Consider the following 24,012-nt stretch of genomic DNA (forward strand, 5'->3'; position numbering starts at 1 on the left):
GAATCAATTTTCCAGACAATTAGAACCAACATGACGTTCCAATTTTGATTTTAGTACTATTTTCCTGGAACCTAGATTTTTATAATTTTTGATTTGTACCAATAAACAAGATTAAATATTAAAATGTGGAAATTACATTGCAAATTAATTTTTTTTCAACTTGTTGATTAAAATATAAATTTTCGGAGTTCGGTAGGTCTTTGGTTATAGGAAATAAGACAGATTTAATCACATAAACTGATTTATAAACAAAAAAACTTACGTTGTCCCCATTTTCCTGTTTTAGGATTTAAATAGTTGGGATAGAGGCCATTGGGTTTGTCCAAATCTTGTAATACTTTCCTGATGTGATCTACTTTATTCCTATAAATCTGCTTGCCAGTGACGTCGCTGAGGTAGGTCATTTCTAGATGGAGAGTACCAAATTCAGATAGTATGCTTGAACCACCGTTAACCCAGCCGTAGTTTTTGCTTGTCTATGGATATAATTTAGGTATTAATTAAGTTTAATAGCAACTGTGTAGATTTTATGTTAAAAAGTAATTCTATAGTTGTATAATAACATACCCCAGACTTGAAATTGACCAAAGCGCTAGGTATGCCTGTGGGGGTGTTGAAAGCTGGCAATAATTTGTCGGCGATTTGCTGGGCTTTGTCACGGAAAACGGTATCACCGGTAAGTGCAAAGCACGCCAACATTCCACCCACAAATCTGATGTTTACTTCGAAAACAGACACGTCTGAAACCTACAAAAACAATAGATTGAAATGTGAAGTTAGTTTGGATTATTACATGGAGAAAACAGTATGTTACGTATAACGAAGACGACATGACTAGAAAATTAAACAAAGTATGTACACAAAACGAGGGCTGGATATAAATGTGGTAAATACCCAATAAATATACGGGCTGAATGATTTGATTAATATAATGTAATCTGAAAGGTTACATTTTGGGCTCATCATTAATGTGTGTTGTCAGGGAGAAAGTATAGAAAGAGGTTGAGGTATCTTTAGGAATAAAGCTACTCGTTAAAAAAAACCCAGGTAAAAACAAAAATTACCCGCAAAACTCATGAGTTTGTCGGTTTACAGGAAATAATGGAGTAAAGTTTACGACAAAAAACTAATATGAGTTGATCTGACCTTTAAAACATAAGGCTCCCCCTATAAGGACCATATCCGTGGAATGCGGTTACGAATTAAAGAAGTTCATTCAGTAAGTTGTCCTGGACTAGGTAGTTCCACGAGTCGAAGTTTGACGTTAAATCCAAATTAAAGCCGTCTAAGTTTTAAGCCCCAATAGAGGTCCTATGTCCAAAACTAGGTCCTTTCTTTTCTAATGAAGGGAACCTATTTCTACTTCTTATTAGAAGTCAATTAACAATTTTATATTCCAGAATTTTTGAAATCGGCGAAAGGCTTCTTTAGGCCGGTAAAATTCCGCTTTTAAAAAATCTCTGGAGAAATTAATCTTCACGCTATTACGGTCGCTGACCCAAAAGAACAAGGTTACTAACTCTCCAATTGTCAAATTCTCAGTCGGAAATATCACGACTTCCGCCAATATAAAATTGGAGCCAAATTTAAAAATTTATAATCAAATCCATAATGAAAAATTTCACATCAGCTGACAGTCAAAAAGAAAATATGAATGAACTTAGCAGCAGACTTCTTGAGCAAAATCGGGTCACACGCCAATAGAACAATCTAGCCAGGTGCAACAATAGCTCAATTCCAAAAACACCAGCTAACAAATCACTCATCAAAACAACCTTTAACAGACAAGTTAAACTGTGCTAAATAACTTAAATTCCAGGAACCCAGTATGCCACCAACAAGTATATATAAAACTACAAAAGAGATATAATATGTAAATATTTGTACTCAAAGATAATATGACAAAATATCTTATAAAGAAAATTATTTACAAAAGGAAGTTGGTATGTTTATATCGTATAATGTTTATAACAACAAAAGTAACGCAAGCTGTGAGCAGTGAAAACGTTACAATAAAATTTGATTAACATTGCACGTTTTTCTGGAAGGCTCTACTCTATTGCTATTTACAATATCAGGAATAGTGTTGAAACCCATTTAGCAGATTTCTTATTTTCGGGGTTAGTTAAGTAGACAGACGAAAAGACTTTTAGTGACAGGAAAACTCGTGACATCTAGTACGGCGCGCTACGCAAGATCATGATACAAAAAACACTGTTGGCCCATATTCGAATATATTTCTCCATCTCACGGACCCGTACAAGATCGTAAGTTCTTTATTAAGCTCTCGAATAGTCAATCGCCTCTTGAACGAAAGTTTTGCACATAATCTGTATTTGAGGTCAATACACTGATCCTTGTCGTTAATTGACTCATTTCTACTTTTAGTTCGATTAAAATATTTGTAACCAAAATGAAGAGTTACAACGCCGTAAACAGATTTTAATGTTACGTGCGCTTCTTTGGAACTTTATTTTGACTTGAAAGAAAACTTAATGTATTGTAAAATCCAGGTTTTGAGACAGATCCTCAAAAGTATAACTAAAGCGGTTCTAGTGGCACTGTATGTATGAGATAGACAAAACGTAAGTAATTGCTGCTATAAAAATGCACTTACTATATTTGACTATCAAACAGATATGTTTTTAATTTATTTCTTATAATTGCATCCTATTATTACAATATTTGCTTTGTATTATTTCAATTCTCAGTAGTGTTGCTGACTTTAGATGGTACGGTAAACGATGTGTAACAATTAAGTGATGACACTGATGCTGTAAAAGTTATTTATTATAAAATTATACGATAACAAATTCCATTTCGAACTAAAACCACGACTACAGCGATTTCTCCATTCGTATTTTTTAGACCTAGACCCGGCTAATGGGGTGAATGTAATCACACTGCCTGGATGAAACGAACTCCTTATGGACCACCTCGCGACTGTCAAAGAAGCATATGAGCATAGCTTTCACTTTTTACTTGCTCATACAAGCTTTTTTTGGTCTTGGATCATTTGATGATAAGGACTGTTGACTATGGCGCTCGGTACCGAAGTCATATTGGAAAAACCAAATTTCATCACCTGTAATAATGCAATCAAGAATCGTGGGATCAATTTTCACTAGTTCCAACCAGTATTCAGTGATTGATATTCAATGGTTTTCTTCTGTGTTAGGTTTTACCGAACCATTTCCGCACAGAGCTTTCTCATCGCGAAATCTTGCAATAAAACCTCTCTGATGACTCGCAATTGATATTTATTTCGTTTGCTATCATTCGAACCGTTAAGCAATGATCTTAGTGGAATATGGCAGGTACACGCTATTATTGCCACCGGTTTCCGTCTTCTTCGTTTTCACGGCTCTCCTTGAATTCCTTATGTTAACGGAACACATACTCACAGCTCATAAAATCATTACATAACACTTTTAATACTTTATCGTAAATTTTAGTAGCCGAATCGCCAAAAATTTTATCGTGACGCGTTGTTTGAAATAGATTCGTGAAAGAAAGTCGGCTGATATGGATCCCATTCATGTTACCTCAAGCGTATTACTTAATTATCAAACCTCGTACATTTACTTCATCTTTTTTGTTAACAAAACTTATATTCAAAAATATCCTTAAATAATTCTAAAATTGCAAGTTTTGCTAATCTAAATATAATGAATTGTATTTTAAACTATCTTACAAAGATTTTTTTGAGCAGCGATGAAGAACTATTTTTGAGGTTGTAATTGTCATAACGAAAAATATTTGTTATTACAAACCGTTGTTTCTCGAAAGAGAATGGTCGAAAAACTAATTTCTATGGTTCGAACAGTTATTTTTTAAGAATATACAATAGTTAAAAATATTTAGTATGTCTTTGTGATCTGTAATTTACATTCACGTACTATAAAAGATATATCTTCTTTGGAACACGCTTTCATATTAGTGGATTTAGTTTTCTTAGTGTAAATAGAAGTATGTAAATAAGGATGGTAACGATTTGCAAACGAAAATTTATGCTCCGGCTCGTTTTATTTTCTGCATCCATGCGAATGTTTGTTGGTACGAAATGCGAATTCTTGAACATACCGGTTTTTTGACGTAGAATGAAAATTTAGATTTGAATACCGTTAATATATAAAAAGATGTACAGTGAGGTGTACAACTACTACCGTCTACATTTAGGATTAACTGTTAAATACCAAGCAAATTCTGGTCTACTCAGTTTAATTCAAACCAGCGATAATTCTAGCCTGTCGAAGAGTTCCCTAAAACTCTTTAAATTTCGAAAAACAATGCATACATTTCTAAGCCTTTGGTTATTCGACAATTCAAAGCATTAGATATAAGAGGTGCATTTTGAGAAACATTCAAACTTTGCACGATCAAGTGTTACTGTAATGAATACTTTGAAACACCCTTCCATTTGTTTGGTTAGCTTAGATTCAGTTACTCAATACTCAATAATTCCTTGTTTCTTATTTTTTCTCCCGCAGATTTCTAACCATTTCAAGCACTCTATAATATTCAAGGTTTTTTATTTTTCTATCGAAAATTTTTAACCATATGATATTTCATTTTTTGGAGAATTCTTAATATTTTTAATCCTTTTTAGTCCTTTAAATTTATATTTAACAAGAATCGTGTATATATAATCAGAAATATATTTATTTCCGTCTTCAACTAAGGAATTCCGAAATACAATTATAAAATATTCTAATTTCAAAATTCTAATATTATCTAGCCCAATGATATTATACTTTTACTGGAAATAACTTGTTTCCTACCCTATTAATAAGTTTTTCACGGTAATCCAGGTGGAATTAGGTATCACTCTTTTTGTGCACGTTCACATAGAATGTGAAGTTCGATAATTTATATTTATTTTATTTTTACTACTGACGATGTTAAGTGCTTCTAATAATTATCCTATACAGACTCAAGTGAAAAATTAGAGAGCTAACTTTGTTTTTTTTCTTGGTAGACGGTTCTTCTGTTGGGGATAGAGTTGATTAAATTTTCAAATATATAAATCTCTAAATGTACACCCCAACGAAAACTATGAAAGGAATAAAGTAATGAGGACCTGAAAGCACTGAGTGTAATTGGTAGGCTTCTGAGAGAAGAGAGAGAAAATTATCAAAACAACAATTTTGAATTATGTAGCTAGTAAAGATTTTACCAGGCAAGTCGATGAAACTGGTACAAATTGCAAAGCTTCCTAGCTGCCCGCCGTGAGCTTCAGGGTTTCAGGTTACAAAGAAGGGTGTTATAGGCATAGTCTGTACAAATACCAAATACTCTACTCTATTGATTATCGGTGGAAGAACTATTTCAAAAAGATTTTTCAGCTTCGAGTCACGTACATAGTACAGTTTTTAACTAAACTGATAGCAACATTTTTTTATACCAAACCATACGTGGAGAAGTTTCACAAAGAAAGAATCTGCAGATGTTGATAATGGAAAATCTGATTTATAAGAGATTTGAGGTGATGTTTCTTCAATTCAATGTTATTAATAGAGTCAATGAACCAGGATGTCATTGAATGAGTCAATAATAGGAAACAATTGCTACGCAGGTTTTTTTTAGTAGAAGACAATGAAGAAAGTATTCTTCATTTTTCTAAAACACATGTTAGCCGATAACTGGTATATCCTGACTAAAGAAAATTTAGAGCTTGGAATAGAAGAAAAACCTCCATAAAATCACATGTGAAAATGAAACTAAAAATGTTGGAGTTGAAATCATGTAATGGTTTGAAAATGGATAAAAACGATATGGACTCTGGAATTATTGACGGTAACGACATTACAACCTCTTTACAAGATCCAGAAAATCAAGGTAGCAGTGACAATGAAGAATAACTTGCAGACAAAACCACATTTTCCCATTCTGGAACTTTTACAACTATAGATACTTCAATGTCTTTATATGGAATATGACATACAGCCAGAAACAATTGAGCTCCTGCTTTTAAGCTGGTGATTGATTTGGTCGGTAGAATTTAGAAGCTGAAGTAATCGTACATTGGCCATAAGATGTCAGTGGTTAGATTCTTAGTGAATGGATGTAAATCGTAATTTTTATAATGCAATTCTATGCATATTTCTTGACATATAATGATATACAAATAAGAAAGTACAAAGAAATTGATTATTTTAATTTAAACTTTTCACAAAACGTATAGGCCTGTTAATTTATATGGTACAAAATTTCAAAGGTAATTTCGAAACTCTGAACTACATCCGGTCCTAATTGGTTCGGATTTTTGACTCCACTGTATAAATATGTAATAATTATTTCCGCAGGAATAACAAACAGTGCGAATAACCCTATTAAATTTTATTATTTAGTTTAAACTTACGATTAAGTTTTATTTTTCTCACATGCATTACGAAGATGGTCCCTGAAGCAACTGGCCTGACCTAGAGATGGCGTTAGTTGCTTGGATAATACCACTGTATTAGAAAGTACACAATGTATACAGCATATATTTCAAGTTTGAAGACGCCACGTTATTTAGTATATGTTTGGCAGCCATCAATAGTGAACTTTTAGTTGAAAGGTCTTAGCCCGACCAATATAAAAGCCGAACCAGATTCTACTCTGGGTGAGATTACTTCTTCCTTATCAACAGTAAAATATTGGATAGAAGAACGAGGCCTTACGACCTGCGAAGACCAGCATCGCAGTGGTCGACCAAATGAGGTGATGACTCCAGAAATGTTGAACAAAATCCACAAAGTGGTACTACCGCAAGCTAGCAGACATAGTAGACATTTCAAAAAGTGCGGTACATTGCATATTAACTGAAAATTTGGACATGAGGAAGCTGTGCGCAAGACAGGTGCCGCGTTTGCTCACAATAGAACAAAAACATCGTGAAAATGTTTCCATCGAGTGTTTGCAATGTATAACAAAAATAGATCCGTTTCATAACCATGGATGAAACGTAGGTCCATCACTTTACACCCGAAACAAAAAAACAATGGACTGAAAAGGGAAAACCGGCTCCAAAGAAGGCCGTTTCATCTGCAGGCAAGGTTATGGAGTCGGTTTTGTGGGATGCGCATGGGATAATTTTCGCTATCAACGGTGAGTATTATAGGAACTTATTGTAATGTTTGAGCGAAGAAATCAAGCAAAAACGGCCGCATGTGACTAAGATGTATTGTTTCATCAAGACAATGCACCAGCTCACACATTTGCCAGATTCAGCCCCCTCGGATTATTTTTTGTTCCCAGACTTGAAAAAATGGCTCGGTGGTCAAAGATTTTCCAACAATAAAGTGATGTCGGCAGTTAATAGCTATTTTGAGGAACTTGACTATTCTTATTATAAAAAGGGTATCCAAATTTTTGTGTTTTCTTTGTCGGGCCAGGTACTTCTGCGATCATCCTCGTAATATAAATACTTACTACTGCTCAAAACTATTAAATCTTTTTTTCTTTATATACCAAATAAAACAAATTTAATTAGTTTCCATCGTTTGTATCTCACCGTAAAATAGATGTTTGCAGTACAAAGGTAAACAAACATCTTATTCTTAGTTTACCAGCACCTGGTCATAAAATAAAATAGTGTTATAGTCGGCATTTTATAATAGACAAGCGAAGTTATTCTGGAAAAAATATAAATGGAATCTTGAAATATTTCACCAATAGTTATCTAAAGTGATTTTTTATATTCAAAATATGAGAAAATCCCGTTTTACACACAAATGAAAAAAATATTTAATTATGTGTAATACGGACGTTTAATTGTACTAAGAGATAAATATCGTTGGATATTTTTTATAGAATTTAGTTTTATAGTCCTGATATAGGAATATTCTCCTCTGCAGAGCATGAATTGTGACGCTTTTTCAGTTATATTCGCATGCAGGTATATATAGCGCGTGAAAAAATAGAAATTCATTTAAAAACAGCTCGCTGAAGCAAAGCACTATTGAGTGGGATAGAGTAAGCAGAAGAGCACATACAGCTTTGCCTGAATATTTCCTATCGGCCCAAAATACACCCCATCAGGGTATACTAGTCATATTTTAGACCAAAGCAAGCCTTACTGAGGTCCAACTCTCCAAAACTAAGACAATCCAAACGATTCATAACCATATCAGCTAAAAAGTCTTCTTGAGATGTGCAGAAACGACATTAAACTGGTCTTCAGACTGGTCACTCCCCGTCAACAACCACTTTAAGACGGCGGAGGACGACAACTGCAGATTCTACGAACAAGCCATAGAGACATCAGAGCATCTACTCTGCGAGTGGTATGACCATTCTAGCAAAAGACCTGGAAGGATAATTGCTAGCACCTTGGGAAGTGAGACAAAAAAACCTAGATAGGCATTTTTGAATTTGAACAATGAGATGTACAGGTTGCGCATAAAATATCTTATCAAATATAGATGAAGAGCGGCTGGAAACAATCTACAATCTATGATAGTATTTTTTTAAAAAAATCGTGTTTGAGTTTATACAAGTGCACAGTAATGATGATATTATATTTTTCTCATTGTTTTATGTGCATTTCGGATGGACGAATTAGTGAAAAGGAAAATTTTCGATGTTGCCGAAAAAAATTCGGTTGAAATTCCAGATTCCAAAACACATACAAGTAGATCATTTTGCATTATTGATCCAGTATGGGTGAAGATCATTCGACACTACATGAATTTGAGAAAGAAACATAGAAAACAAAAAATTGCTATTGAATTTAGAGGACTCGAAAGCCTTTACAGGCCACGCTCTAAAAAGAACCGCCGCTACGTTACTTGTTAACAGCGGTGCAAATGTACTTCAATTGAAAAGGCTTGGAGGATGGAAATCTAGAACTGTAGCAGAAGGTTATGTGGATAGCTTATTGGAGAATAAAACCAAAACATGCTGTCCCAATGTGCCATGTTTTCTGAAGCAGTTGCAAGTAGTTCACAAACCTTAGTCATTCGACAGCAAAGATATAAGAGATAACTGTTGGAGACGCCAACGCTGGTACTGGCCTAAATATTTCTATGAACGCTTATAATAGTAGAGTAGGTGTAATATGACACTTTCTAACCTCCAAAGACATTGGTTATGATAGCATTGCATATATGGTTGTAAATAAAATGTATTAGATACTGCCGTAACTGGAATACAAAATTATAAACAACGAAGATTATAAATAAAATGAATTACCGTATTATTAGTAATATTTCAATATCACTAAACCTATTTCATTTTCAAACATCATATAATTATACACTACACTTAGTTAACATAGTATCAAAATGAAGACTTCCAAGACGACTGTAAATTAATTCTGTTCAATTTAGAATATAAAATCTTACTTGGGAAGGAATTAATAATATATTTTTATGGACGACAAATAACTTACCACTTGTTCAACATCCAGTTCATTTGCGATCCAATCTCTGGCTTGTTTGAATTCCTCTTCCATACCCATAATGTAAAGAGTATCTAAGCCATCGAGAATTGTAGCTCCCAAAGGCATTGCACCGAAGATACTAGCACTATGACCACTCTTACTGATAGGTTTAAGTTCATTTTTGCCCCAAGCGTATCTGACGTAATTGTCCCATGCGTGTTTCATCATCTGAAAAAAAAAAATAATAAATTAATACATTAATCAACTAGTTACCGTACGAGAGGAAGTTATGAAATACGAAGACAATAAGATGAAACATTATCACTTTGATGAAAAAAGTTATCTGGTGTAAGGATGTAAACATCCTCTTATCCTTTTGATGCCAAACAGTGTTTAATGGGATTCATTTGTGGCAGATAAATTAGGGCCCGCGGTAATAGTCATTCTAATAAGGTATCTCAACAGTCTTCATTAAAGGAGATAAAGAAGGCCCTTGAAGTTAGAATTATTAGTAAGAAATGTGTTTCTATTAACCGGTGAGCCAGTGTACTAAAAATGTTTCTTAGACACTGTACAGATTTGCCGCCTGTAGGCTATTCATATTTAACCGCCTCTATTAACGTCTGAAACTAGATAACTAGATTTAAATTACATTTTTTATCAAAAAATTTCAACTTAATACCAAGTGCTATATCAAAGTTTGGATAAAAAATCCCCGCATCCTATAATTATACACTGCACAATCCTAATGGTAATTGGGTTTATGTCAAATTTTTATGATATTGACACAATGATAATTCAAATCTAGTTGATTAAAAGTCTCGATGGACAAGAAACCCCACAAATTCGTCAAAAATATCCCTAAAGAGTCCAAGGGTACAATAAGAGGAGAGGTTTCGGCCAGTGAATCTGAAACTCCCCTCCAATTCTCCTCCTTTCATAGTGCTCTCGGACGGTTCAGGACTAGTTTTGAGAGGCTGGAGGTTTGTGGGATTCGAGGCAATGGAGACTTTCAATCAGCTTGCTTGGTTCAACAACTGACCGAAACTCCTCTTCTTATTGTACCCTTGGACTCTTCAGGGATAGTTTTGATGACAGGGTTGGGGAGGTTAGGGGTTTTGGGACATAGAGACTTTTAATCAGCTTGCTTCAAACTATCATTGTGCCAAGATAGTTAGTTACACGACTTATTGAGTGATGAGTTACCAAGCAATTTGTAGTACAATGTGGCTATTAATTTATATAAATTTTATAAATTTAAGTTATCGTCTTCAGAGACTGAAATTAAACGCGCGTCAGACAGTGTAATCGTGAGTGTTGGTGTAGTGGTAGTGTAAAATTAGCTTGATCGTAATAAATGTTGAAACTGAGTACATGGATTCTGAAATATTTTTGTAAACTATATATTGAAAAAATATAAATGTAATAAACAACTTACCCCATAACAACATTTAAATAATTAAATATATTACATTTACATTTAATTTATTTTTTATTCTTATCAATATCGGAAATTACATAAGAATCATTGTTTCAACTTTTGATACATTCTGTGAATAAGTTAATCACGTGGAAACGACGCGTAATTAATAATAATCAACAATTAACACCATTCAATAAGTGCTGTCTAATATACGTCAATATAATTGCTACTTGTTCATCGAAAGTTAATATTCATTGTTTCATGCGATACGAATCGTGGAATAATTTAAAAATAATAGCTGTCTGATTCCGAAACAGTTTAGGGAGCAATCGCACTTTCGCGGTTAGCTCAGTTCTGAATGTTTAGTAACAGTTCCGTATTCGCGGTTCAAATCGATTCCGTAAATTATTGATCACGAATCAGTTATAGCAGTGCTCGAATTCCTATCTTCTTCTTCTTCTTGTTGTTGTTGTGTAATTTCCAATTGTCATTCTTGAGATGTTGAGATGTCTCTGGTCATCCTGTCCACGTGTTCGTTCCAAACTCTTCTACGTTTACCCCATCTGACTATGTCTTCCACCTCACATTCGTGTCTTATGTCTATCGAATTCCTATCGTTCGCGGTAAGTCAACATTCTTAATAAGTTCGTAATCAAGCATATGCATTACAGCGATCCTAAATTGATCCTGAATTGAATCATTATGTAACGGATGTCCGGTGGCAGAATTAGGATTTGAATTTAGAATTTCTCCGAAACCATTGAGGGGTGGGGCGGGGAGGGTTCAGCGTTGTCATTCATGCGAGTTTTTTAGACGCGATGTCACAGTGTACGGGTGAACCAGGCGCGTTTGCAAACGAAGCGTATTTCAAAACCAATGATTAGTATGCAATTGCTCGTCGAAGATTTTGTTCACGTTACAATATTCGACGGTTACGTGACGCCTTAAGTGAAGATTTGATTCGATTATGGGTGCGAAGTTCCAAGCAATAAGCTCAGCAAAAAATAACCCACGACTGGGACCCAGCAGGAAGTCGAGAACGAGAGAAAACATTGAACTCATCGCGACAAGTTTGCGCGATAATCCGCGTCAGTCCGTTTGCAAAAGAGAGGCTGCCTTGGGGCTTCCAAAAGCTATAGTTGCCGAAATTTTGAGGAGGGATCTTAAATTTTATCCATTTAAAATTCGAATTGTGCAAGCGCTTAAGCCTAATGATCACAATATGCGTAAAAATTTCTGTGAGACGATGTTGGAGCGATTTCGCAAAGTGAACACTATCTTTTGGAGTGATGAAGCCCATTTTCATTTGGATGGAAGTATAAATGAGCAAAATTTTCGTTATTGGTCCCCTAAAAGACAAAAAATCCGCCTAAAACATTAACAGTCACTTCATAATCCTAAAGTGATAGTTTGGTGTGCGTTGTCAAGCAGAGGAATAATTGGACCCTATTTCTTCGAAAATCATTAAAAGCAAGCAATTTCTATAAACAGTGTTACTTATAGGCGAATACTTAACGATTATTTATTTCCAATATTGAGAGAGCATCCTGTCTTCACTTCACAGGCATGGTTTCAGCAAGATGGCGCCACGCCACACATTGCTAGGGAGACCAAGGCGATGCTTCGTGATTTCTTCTCTAGCAAATTGATAAGACATTTCGTTGACATACCTTGGCCACCACCTGGGTGGTGACCTTCCCGGATATTACCCCAATGGAGTTTTATCTGTGCTGTTATCTCAAAAATTAAGTATACGAAATAAGCCCGGTGACAATCTCTGAACTGAAAGAAAATATCGTTCGCGATGTCAATGGCATCTCGGCGGCACTTCTCCAGCGAGTGGCAAAAAATACTGAGGCCAGTTTCCAAGAATGCGTCCGATGTAACGGACAACATTTGGTCGATGTAATTTTGAAAAAATAAAATCCACATTTGTCTACCTTATATTGATTAAAACTAGAAATGTTCTATGGTTTTTTTTATATATAGATTTTAAATCCTAATTTTGTCACCGGACACCCTTTATTTGCGATTAAGTAAAAGAATCCTTTGTTAGTTTAAAGTTTTTGAATAACATTGAGTTCTTTTAGTCAAATGCCTGATGTATCGGCAAAACCCGGTAAATCTTTAAAATGGATTGTGCTGGCGATATCAGACTCGTCGTCGGCCGCGGCGCTTGAATCTGAAAGGGCCTTTGAGTAATGATAATTTTGAAAGCAAACAAGTCACATCAGTTTGAAGAACTAATTATACCATACTTTGTTCGACCGGTTGTTTGTGTGGAATTAATATTACAGTAACTTCCCTTCAATATTTTGGTTTGGAATTTTACATGTTTACTTACTTTAAACTAGGGGATCCAATACCGACAGTGGCATTCATCTATTGTTTTAAAGAATTGTACGAGATAGCAGCGGAGTTTGAATTTAATATTTTATTACACAGCTAATATACCACAATTTTCGGTTAATTCTCCGATGATGGATACATATTTATTCGAAATCTCGGAATAAAAAACATAAATCAATTTAACTAAGTTAAAAGTGGAAAAATTTGATTAATATATAGATAAAGCAGTTCACCGAGATATAGATGCATTATTTGGATTTATTGATAAGGAACAAACTTTTGCATAATGCAATCATGAGCCTATATAAATGAAATGTCAACCTCGTTATTAGTAAAAACTTAATTTCAGAGGTTTTTCTAGCCACAGAAGGACTAAGACAAGGAGGTGGCTAGAATCTATTGCTTTCAACATATTTTTAAATAAATATGTGCTCATCCAACTTAAAAGAAGTTTACGTTGGATATAAAAACCTGCAAATAGCTGATAAGCTGGCTGAAGCGGGAACAGACAAGCCCTTCATGGGATCTGAACCCTTTTGTGACATCAGCTACAGAACAATAGAAAAAGTATTGGAAAAGAAGTTTGATAGGAGCAAAATCAAATAATGCGATGTGCAGATTTTGTTGCACAGAGGACGAAACTTCTAACCACATTCTCTTGAAGTGTGAATTACTACAGAACTCCAGAGCACTAAAACTAAAACCGTATGCAATAGAAGACGAAAATTTCTGGCAGCTACAGATCTTCCACATTCTTGAATTTCTAGTGGGATGAACAGATCAGCTGTAAGCACTGGGTTCCCCAGTATCGCAGCAAGAAAGAGGCACACAATAGCAGTCTATATGACATCCCAATATCTACTTACATACATACATAGTCTTTGCAGAAAAAATCCAAGATCTACAGAAAAACTTTGGAATACACTGAAGCAGCTCGGTATGAGAATAAATGTAGAAAAGATGGCAGTTATGGCACTGGAACAATAAACATAGAAATAGAAGGACCTAGGATTCAAACGGTAACTACATTTAAATACCTTGGAATAGAGATAGAACATAGACAATGAAGAGGCAGAGGCAATTTATAGACCAATATTGACTGTGAAACATGGACAAAAAAGCGGATTGCATTAATGACCAAATACGACAAAATCTGGAAATTATGTCACTCATGGATTTAATTGAGCAAAGATAGTTGAGTTGGTAGGTTCACTTACAAAGAATGGAAAACTCAAGTGAGTATGGGAAGTAAATTTAGGCAAAAACAAAAAAAAACAAGAAAACCTAAAGCGACATGGAACAAAGTAATTGGTACTATACTTGAGAAAAGGTTCACTGCATGGAGAGTGAATTAAAATGACTGGACAAATTTGTATATAATACATAAATGTAAGCAAGCTTAGACCACACACACCTATGTGATATGTGAGGATTTGATGATGAGAAAAAACACATTCTTTATATTTACAGGTATCAAATCATAAACAACTTGTATTCAATTAAGAATTAAATAATCTAATCTTCCAGGTTTCTTAAATTGATTTCAGTATCAGCGTACTAAAACTAACTATGAAAGTTTAAATAGTTTCAGGCAACCTTAACTAACCGTTAACAGTTTTACGGCGTGTTTACTTCGTTTCTGCATTAATCACGGAAAAGTTTTCGAATTCTGGGTTGATTACCGTTACGGGGAGGATAAAGCAAAGTGTATTCCAATGAGATTAAAATGATTTAGTTGGAATACAGACAGGCTTATACGTTTCGAAATTATTAAAGCGCTGTTTAATTGGAAATTAATATATAAGTTCCTTCTCCTTCTCCATCTCCATATTAGCTATGCGGTGGAAAATCATATTTTCATTATAATATTCGCAACGATTGCTATCGTATAAATAAGCATCTACACTTTAGAGCAAAAACATTACGCATAAATGAGTGCAAGTAGAGCCTATAGTTTATATTAATCATTTAATAAATAAATTAATGGCCGAAGATAGAAAATAAAAAAAAACCTCAAACCGAGAAGAATCCCCACAACCCCAGCCCTGCAGAGGAGGAATTCCTATATCATTGCCCACTACAAGAAACTCTCCTCTTATAAAAATTTTCCTTATACCAGCAAATTCTATACAAAGAATCTCTCCCTATCTCTCTACAAATACCATACAAAACCCTAAACATCTAAAATCAAATTAAGAAACTGTATTTCTAAAGAGACAATGTTCGGCAATCTTAGGTTCCAGCCAGCTTGTAGTAACAAGGGTTCATTATAAATTGTATTAAAGTTTTTACTCAAGGGAGCCATCTACTTTTTGCTCAAGCCTAATTTTGTCTTTATTTTTTCATGTAAATCGTAAAATAAGGAAAAAATCTATATTTAATGATCAAAAAAATAAAATTTTACAAAGAAAATATAATAATGATCTAAAAATGTCGATAAAGTATTAAAAACAAAAAAAATAACTGTCTTACAGAGATAATATATATTTAAGATACAAATGTAACTCGCTACGCTTATGGAAAAAATGGTAATCGGCAAGAAAAAAACCATCCAATACTAAACTCCTCATGATTTTGTGAGTCTCGCCTCACCTGTATGACATTTCTTTCTTAGCTGTTTTCGTATAGAATATTCCATAGACACTCTCTTAGGTCTATATGCAGAATGAAAATTTTTTTGTTAATCCGTAACAACCAAATTCGGGTAGTGACTATCGATAGATGCTAACATGATCGCCGTTCGAAAGAAAGTTCATTCTTTAAATAAATGAAGAGATACTAAGATAGACAAAGCTCTACAGTCAATTTAGCGAGAAGACGATTTATCACAAGTAGGCAGAACAAAATTATGGAAACTTTTACGCGAGATAAGAGAAAAGCTTGATAGACAATTTCTCTATATAATTAATTAAAGACGATCAAGATGTATTGATCTGAAGGAAAAACAATTTATTATTTGGAGATAAAAAATGATATACGTTACTAAAAAATTCACTAGTAGTAAATTGGATGATATAAGTTTCTTCTAACATGTTTTTCAATCCAAGTTACAAACGACAGTTAGAAAAATACTGTATATAGTGTAAATTATGTACATGTGCGCACGCTTTGAGAGATTATCACAAACATTTTCTGACGCTTAGATTCTAACGAAACTGAGTATTAACTGTCATTAAACATCGGTTTTTTAATGTTACTTTCACAATCGTAACATTTTGGGCATCTGAATTCAAACGTTGCCGTATCAGTTTAACTGTCCGGACGGCCGAAACTGCGACAACTAGCGATACTATCTAAAAAGTTTATCAATGGTACATGACGGCCATTGGATAAGGTTAGAAAGATAGAAAACGCTGAGTGAAGAATTATGAATACGAAAGCTATCGCGGTTTAAGCTGCTAAATGAAAAAACAGTCAAGACAGTGGATCGTCATTGTCGTATCTGAGAGGCAAACGGCGATGACAGTTTCAAAGTGATGGCGTCCGTTTTGTGGCATAATCATGACATTGTGTATAACAAGAGAGAAAGTGCTTTTCCATCTAGGCAAGGCACCTTCGCACACTTCGGTGATCGCCATGGTTAAAATATACGAATGGAAATTCGAATTCGCCCTCAAGCTATTTTCTCCTATTTCCAACAAAGTTTCACTTGCAGGAGAATGCGATGTCTACCGTATCTGTAAACAAACCAGTGTAGCCGTGGCCTCCGTTTGAATGGAGGTTGTTTTTTAGTGGTTTGAACGTTTTCAAGATGGCCGACGTGTTAAAGATGATTCACGTCCTTCCACGTCAAAAACGGAGGAAAATATCGAAAAAGTAGGTAATTCTATTCGATTGCTAAATTTTAAATGGAAATTTTAACATGCGAAAATTGTGTACAAAACTGTTGTCTAATGCCGCACTGTCCGTTAAGAGGTTCCTAGCCAAGTACAACATCCCAGTGTTAGACTACCCATCTTATTCGCCAGATTTTATACCGTACCAGTCCCATAATTTTCCTAAGGTCAATCTGCATTAAAAGGAACAAGATTGGAGTCTGTTGAAACTGTGAAGGAAAAAACTTCGCGCAACCTTAAGAAACTGAAGAAAAAAACTTCCTGCACTATTTCGAACAATGAAATATTCACATAATTAAATATACATAATATAAAAATATTTTGTCAGTCTCGTTATTTAATAGCCATACCTCGTATTCAGTTTTCGACGTAGGTATTTATGAATGGAATGTTTTGGCTATATATCACACCTTCGCTCATTAGTATCCTAAGTCAAAACAACAAACTACCTAATAATGAACGTATGAAATTAATTCTAACTTTTTTTTTCATTTTTCGGACGATAACTCAAAAACTGACAAAGTTAACGCAAAAGTAACTATTTGTATGATATTATTTAAGATAAGAATTTGGAGTTTTCTCAAGTTTAAGTGAATAATATAAATGTATAGGAAAAAACGGTATTATATACAAAGTACCCAAGAATGTAATGAGAAATATAGAAGATTAGACAGCCGCAGTCCATCTACTAGCGCCGGGCATAACTTGATGTAGTAAGTATGATGGGCACATACACAGAACATACCCAATATAAGGACGACTAATTTAGTTCTTCCACACATCGTGGCGCTTGTGTAATAAAAATGTGTCATTACTGTCAATGTAAATTGTTAATTCAATTGTAATTGATAACATAGACTTCAGTGAATATTGTAAATTTGAATGGACCGCGAACATAAATTAGTTCTGGAACGTACCATCGAGGGCACTGGCGTGGAAAATCTGCCATGTTGTTTCCACTGAATTACAACTAAGTTTGTATTTCTTCTTAGGGTATGTTCTGTGTGTACATATCTGCACGCTCTCTAACGGCGCCTGTCTTTATTTAATATAATTTAATTATTATTAATAATTAAAAGATGGCAGACGGATATTTTAGAAATTCCTAGAATATTGAAAGAGTATGAGTTGAATATTGAAGATTCGCGACAAACAAAAAATAAAATTTTAGTGTAGTGTAGTATGTATCAAAGTTTCAAGTATAAAATTAAATTTTATCCATGAATCTTTACGCTAGAAACATCATTTTTCAATCAAACCTTGTTTATAAACCTCCAAAATTTCGAAATAAATACTTAAATATTTAGTCGTAACTATACAACAACAAAACTTTAATGGTTAACTTCATACATCCATGTGGTGTGTTTGATGGTATAAATGAATACATACACAGAAGTTCAGAGACGGCTTGTATCCAGTAATTAACAATCTATAATAATCTGAAAATGTACTCGTATTTTAAGTCGTTAAAATGAACGGTTTAGGAAAAATGTATGCGTAGAGCAACTTTTATAACTTAACAGCTTGAAACCATCCAGTCAACTCTAGAAATGTTGGTAATACGAGTGGCCCTCGTACATAAATACAGATATTGTTAAAAAATCATCAAACAATCATATTGCAGATCTTGACTCTTCTTAAAATAAATGCTCAAAACCTAATAGATTAAGAAACTGTAATGGGTTTATCAAAAAGGTTACTACTAAATAATAATTAATTCATCCGAAAATACGTATGTATTCTTTATTTCTGTATAACCTGTATAGAACAAAAATAAATAAACAAACAATGATTCATCACTAGTTCAATACTCATTTTCAGAAAAACGTATAGCTTTATGCGAAAATATAAATTTGCGAGAAAAAAAAACATACGAACAATAGCCACTTTGATTAGGAGAAAAAAATTTTTTGTTTGTTCTAGGCTCTCTTTAATCAAGTTTGAACTTTTAATTTCTACACAAACACAAACAAGAAACCTTTGTCAACACAATTCAGACATTTCTACAAGGCAATGAACTTAATCTACAGCATCGAGAGAATTTGGAATACATCAAAATAAAAAAATAAAAGAAAGTTAGTATAAAAATTATTTTGAAACTGTTAACAATTAATTTCAATAAAACGTCCAATAAAAGTAACACTAGGATCAGTGTACCTACCTTACCAATTTAAAATATAATGATATACAAAGTATGATCTTTTGACAATGCTCTTGGTAATGAGGGCAATGTCAAAAAGATAAAAAAAAAAATAAAAAAATTCAAATTAAAAATATATCAATATAAGACCTCAAGAAATTCTATAGAAAAATATATCCAAAAGGTTGATGAAAACAAAGTATTTCTTTAATTACAGTTCAATTTGTATTAGGGGATGTAAGCTCAATACTGTACATTAAAATTTATAACAAACTTTGACTAAGCTATTGAACTAAACATATATTCGGATGGTATTTTACCATTAACTCTTTCTGCCCGAGCTAACATTTTACGTACGTTTTCATACTTATATACCAACGAACGTACGCTGTACGTCATAATAATAAAACTACACTTTAATAACTTATACAAAAAAAAATGATATTTTATTAAAACTCGTTATAAGTAATTTATTTTACATAAAATTTAAACAAAATGATTATAACGTTTGAAGCAGTTTGGCATACTCAATGCAGGTCTTGTAGGGCACGAATTACAAAAGTATCGCGTCTGATGTTATTTGACGGACACATAACACGTGTGTGGACGCCGAAGACAACGAGTAGGTGGAAATGTTGAAAAAGTATGAAAAACAGGTTCAACTCGAACCTCAATTGTTATAATGTTATAATATAATATAATGTTTGTTATAATGTCATATTTTGGTAACTCAATTATTTGTAAACATGTGCATTCAATATTGCAAATTGAACAAAATGTATTTATAATTGCCAGGTGTATGATTTACGGCAACAATTATAGGCATGCCATAATTGATCGATTTTTTCGACGCCTCGCATACACTGAGTGCAATGTTGAATTACTGCGGGATTCATAAAAAATTCTCGCTGACCACCTACAACATATCTCTCTTTCAGCAATAGAATCTGTCGAAAGAACTTACACGTCTCTTTTGTCAAAATATCTAAGTATCTATTAAGTTGAGAATTTTTTAATACATTTGAAACCCCTCTATCTGATCGTATCGTACCAATAGGTAGCGTTTCACTTTGTAATAAATATTCAGCAAGTGGAGTGCTACTGTACCAATTATCTGTATAGAAAGAATAATCCAAGTTCAGTATTCTTTCTGATAGCTCATTCATTCATTCATCTGGCAAAAAGGCATCTACAAACCTTGTAAAAAATACGTATTCATCAAGAAACATCAGGATTTGGACCTGCAATTCCAAGGAATTCTGGCACATTATCAGGTCGAGTATCTCCAAATGGATCAAATTCCATGCAAGGGGATCGTCATCAACAGATGAAGTGTTACTAAAGTCTGATAAAATTTCATCGTCACTACTAGTAAAATTTTCACTTTCACTGTCGGATGTAATATTGTTGAACAAAACATCAGAGTTTGAATCACTGTCACCCAAGATTAGAGGAGAATTTATTGCAGATATTTGCATAAATAATTTAATGAAGGCTGTACTTCAAATCAAAATTTTAAACTAGAATACTTGCAAATCCGAACTTTAATTATAAATAAAATTAAAAACTATTGCCTTTGCCAGCTAGGCTGAAACCGGCCACTTATCGGACCAACAAGACAGAGGAGGAGGAGAACTATTATACTGGAAATTATACAAAAAATCCAAGTTAAAATCATAACTACGTATATTTGACGTAGGGCCTACGTTCTGAAGTAAAGCAAGTAGACGTACGTCGTATGTCAACTGGTGCTAAAAGGGTTAAGTTCGGCACAGATATTTTCAAGGCCGTGGCCCATGAGAGAATGCACATAGTCTACACACATTCAACCTCTCTTCATTGGAGACAATTATCATTTTTTTAGCTCATACCTCCTTTAACCTTTTCGATCTGTAGGAACATATTCTCAGAAAATTTTTAATAATCACTAAAATAATTTAAATGCTTAAAAATATATTGGGATCTTGGATTTTAGTACTGTAGTCATAGGCTCTTATACAAGTCCAAACCTGTATGCATTGTTGCGGTTTGCATTTATTCTTCTAGTCTTGATGTTGCTAGCAAATAGTAGACACGTGTCACGCTTATTACTAACTGTGTTTGTACATGTGCTGTGCTCGGAGTTTCCCAGTAAATTATTTATAATTTTATTGAACTTATTTATTGTGCAGCAATATTTTTTATGGGTTTTTTATTTCCGAAAATAAAAATGGAATGTCCCAATAAAGTTAACTATTCGGATATTATGTCCAATCAGTATTGAATAACCTATATATTCAAAATATTCGTTTTAGAATGGATAAACCTTTGTTAGACAAAAAGCTCCAAGATATTGTGGATAACATTGATTTTGAAGAAGAATTAGACCTATTTCAAGTCAGTGATGAAAGTGATATAGATAAAAACTATATACAACCATCGATGATTCTTCAAGTAAAGTTGAAGATACTGCATTGACATAAATTTTGGCCGATACTTCTTAAGATGAAGAAATTAACGGCGAACATAAAGACGAAAACGAAGTTCCGAATAGTAATTTAGGAGTTGCGTTTGATTGTATTAGGAAAACTGTAAATTTTATACCGAAACATAATATTCTACAAAAAAAAAAGGTTTGTACTGTGTAATATAACAAACAAGATGCTGCGTTCAAATTATTGCCTAAAAGCTTATTTGTATGGATAGTAAATCTTAAGGTAATGATAAAATTAAAAGTGCCATAGGAATAGATGTCACTTACTTCTATCAGATTGTACTTCAATAACCCCGAAAACCCAAAAGACGCTTCCAATGAGTATTACATAGAAGAAGTATTAACCTGTCTAGAAAACCTTTTTGTCTGCCCAAAGTGATAACATGCATCAATCAATTAACGAGATGATGACAAAATTCAAGGCAGATCATAAATGAAACAATAAAACCAATCGAACGAGGTATAAAGCTATGGACAAGAAGTGATTACAAAACTGGGTACAATACAAATATTTACTTCGAAAAAGAAAGTTTCACACAAAGGGAGAACCTAACCCTATTAATTCGAGATATGAACATAGAATATTGCGAAGTTGTGATATAAAATTAAACGTACGTTTTATTATCACAAAGGTTTTTACTTAATTTGAAAAACGTGGCTACAACCTGACAGTTCAAAACGTAAAACGCCATACACGCGCACTTAGGACACTAATTTGGTTGCGTTACATTTCACTAACAGTTTTGACCGATTTTTCACTCCAATCTATCTTTTACATACCATATACTGCCGATGGAACGTGCATAAATACTAGAAAAAATGTTCCAAAATTTGAAGGTAAACTTCAGAGAGAAGACAATGAAATGATGGCATGTGAGGAAAGTATAATTTGCACTCGAGATTTTTTGGTAGTAAGCAACTGTCACAGTGGCAGTATCGGGACTGTAGAAAGAAAAGCAAAAAATGATAGTAAAAAGAATGAATGTATGGACGGCGTCGATCATGCCGATAAAATGATATCAAAGTATAATTCGGGTAAAAAAATCTTTAATGGTGGCTAAAAGTTTTCTATCAGCTATTTACGACTACAATATAATGTATAGATAATATACAATACAAGATGTTCATAACTGCCTTTTTTATAAACTTCATTACACCAATAACAGAAAATATAATAGTCATTAGTTGGACAAGAAGAAAATAATGAAGATTGGACGTCCCTCAGATAGAACCAAATTCATGGATAATATTGGGCATAATCTGCCTATTCCGGGACATTCAAGAAAACGATGTGTTTTAAAAAAGAAAAGAGGACAAAGATCACTTGGTAAATGTGCACAGTAGCGCTCTACAATGATTATTCTGCTAAGAACAATTTTTGATTACCTTGATATATTCAATAAAAAAGAAATATTGAATCACTATGATGTTTTTCTTTTGTTTGTTTTACTTTTTTGTGCAACATTCATCATTTTACCATAATAAAATACTGTTGGAACCCATACGACCCACTCATAAATACAATGTGTCAATTATCATCATCAAACTAAATTTGCAACAAACAATAAATATTTTGTGCTATGAATATTATATGAATTATTAAAATAAAATAAAATGGTATTGAAATGGTTAAAAGATCTATATATGATGTATCTCGTATAACTAAACCTGCATAATCAAATAAATCGATAATTTCACCGTACATTAGCAACTCGAGGATGTATGTCAAAGGATATCATTGTATATTGATGCTATAGTTCAACAATCGGTCAATATTGAATAAGTATGTAAACTCTACTTATTACGAGAGACTGATTTTAGAAAATGACAAATTAATGATATAGTTTATTTAGCAAGTAATATTAAATGAAATATATTATCATTATCAAAAAACGACAAAACATAATTCCCGTGGTCTTGATGGTAACCTTTGTCATAGTTTATCGACATATATTCACATGTTATCAAATTCTAGAGCACAAATTTTTTAATATGCGTTAAGACTCGCGTACATTAGAGCGGTACCGTCGACGGTGGCGATCAGTTACAACAAGATGTGCTCACACAACGCGGCGCATCGGGATGGCCGTCCGCTATAAGTATTCAAATAAACATTACCCAAAACTTTCTGTTTACATTATTTTTTTTTTCTTCGAGAATGACTGCGATGTTTATCCAACAGCATTAGACGTTCGTAAATGCCAAAGATGGTTCTTTAAATTCAGATCGATAATTTTGATATATTTGATTCCTATCAATCACAAAGACTAACGACATGCTGAGGGTAGAAGTGGAAAGAAATGAGCCGTTCAGTGCACCATAAAACGTATATTGTTTTTAAAAAATCCTCTGATAATATGATTTCAAATATATAATGTAGAATGCATAATCGCAGATATAGCTTTCATCTAACGGTATATAAAA

The 24,012-nt window shown here is 33.6% G+C and overlaps 1 protein-coding gene across 3 annotated transcripts in view; it reads right to left on the reverse strand.

Annotated features, from left to right (window-relative positions):
- LOC130902186 (mannosyl-oligosaccharide alpha-1,2-mannosidase IA) overlaps window positions 1-24,012 on the reverse strand; it is a 152,276-nt gene that overhangs the window by 15,353 nt on the left and 112,911 nt on the right. For all 3 annotated transcript variants that reach the window (XM_057814084.1, XM_057814086.1, XM_057814085.1), the window contains exons 2-4: window positions 9,377-9,595; window positions 568-747; window positions 263-476 (exon numbers count right to left, since the gene is read on the reverse strand). In XM_057814084.1, the coding sequence (XP_057670067.1) occupies window positions 263-476; window positions 568-747; window positions 9,377-9,595 (613 nt within the window). The remainder of the gene's footprint in view (window positions 1-262; window positions 477-567; window positions 748-9,376; window positions 9,596-24,012) is intronic.

This window comes from Diorhabda carinulata, chromosome X (genome assembly GCF_026250575.1).
Source record: "Diorhabda carinulata isolate Delta chromosome X, icDioCari1.1, whole genome shotgun sequence".
NCBI classification, from domain to species: Eukaryota; Metazoa; Arthropoda; class Insecta; order Coleoptera; family Chrysomelidae; genus Diorhabda; species Diorhabda carinulata.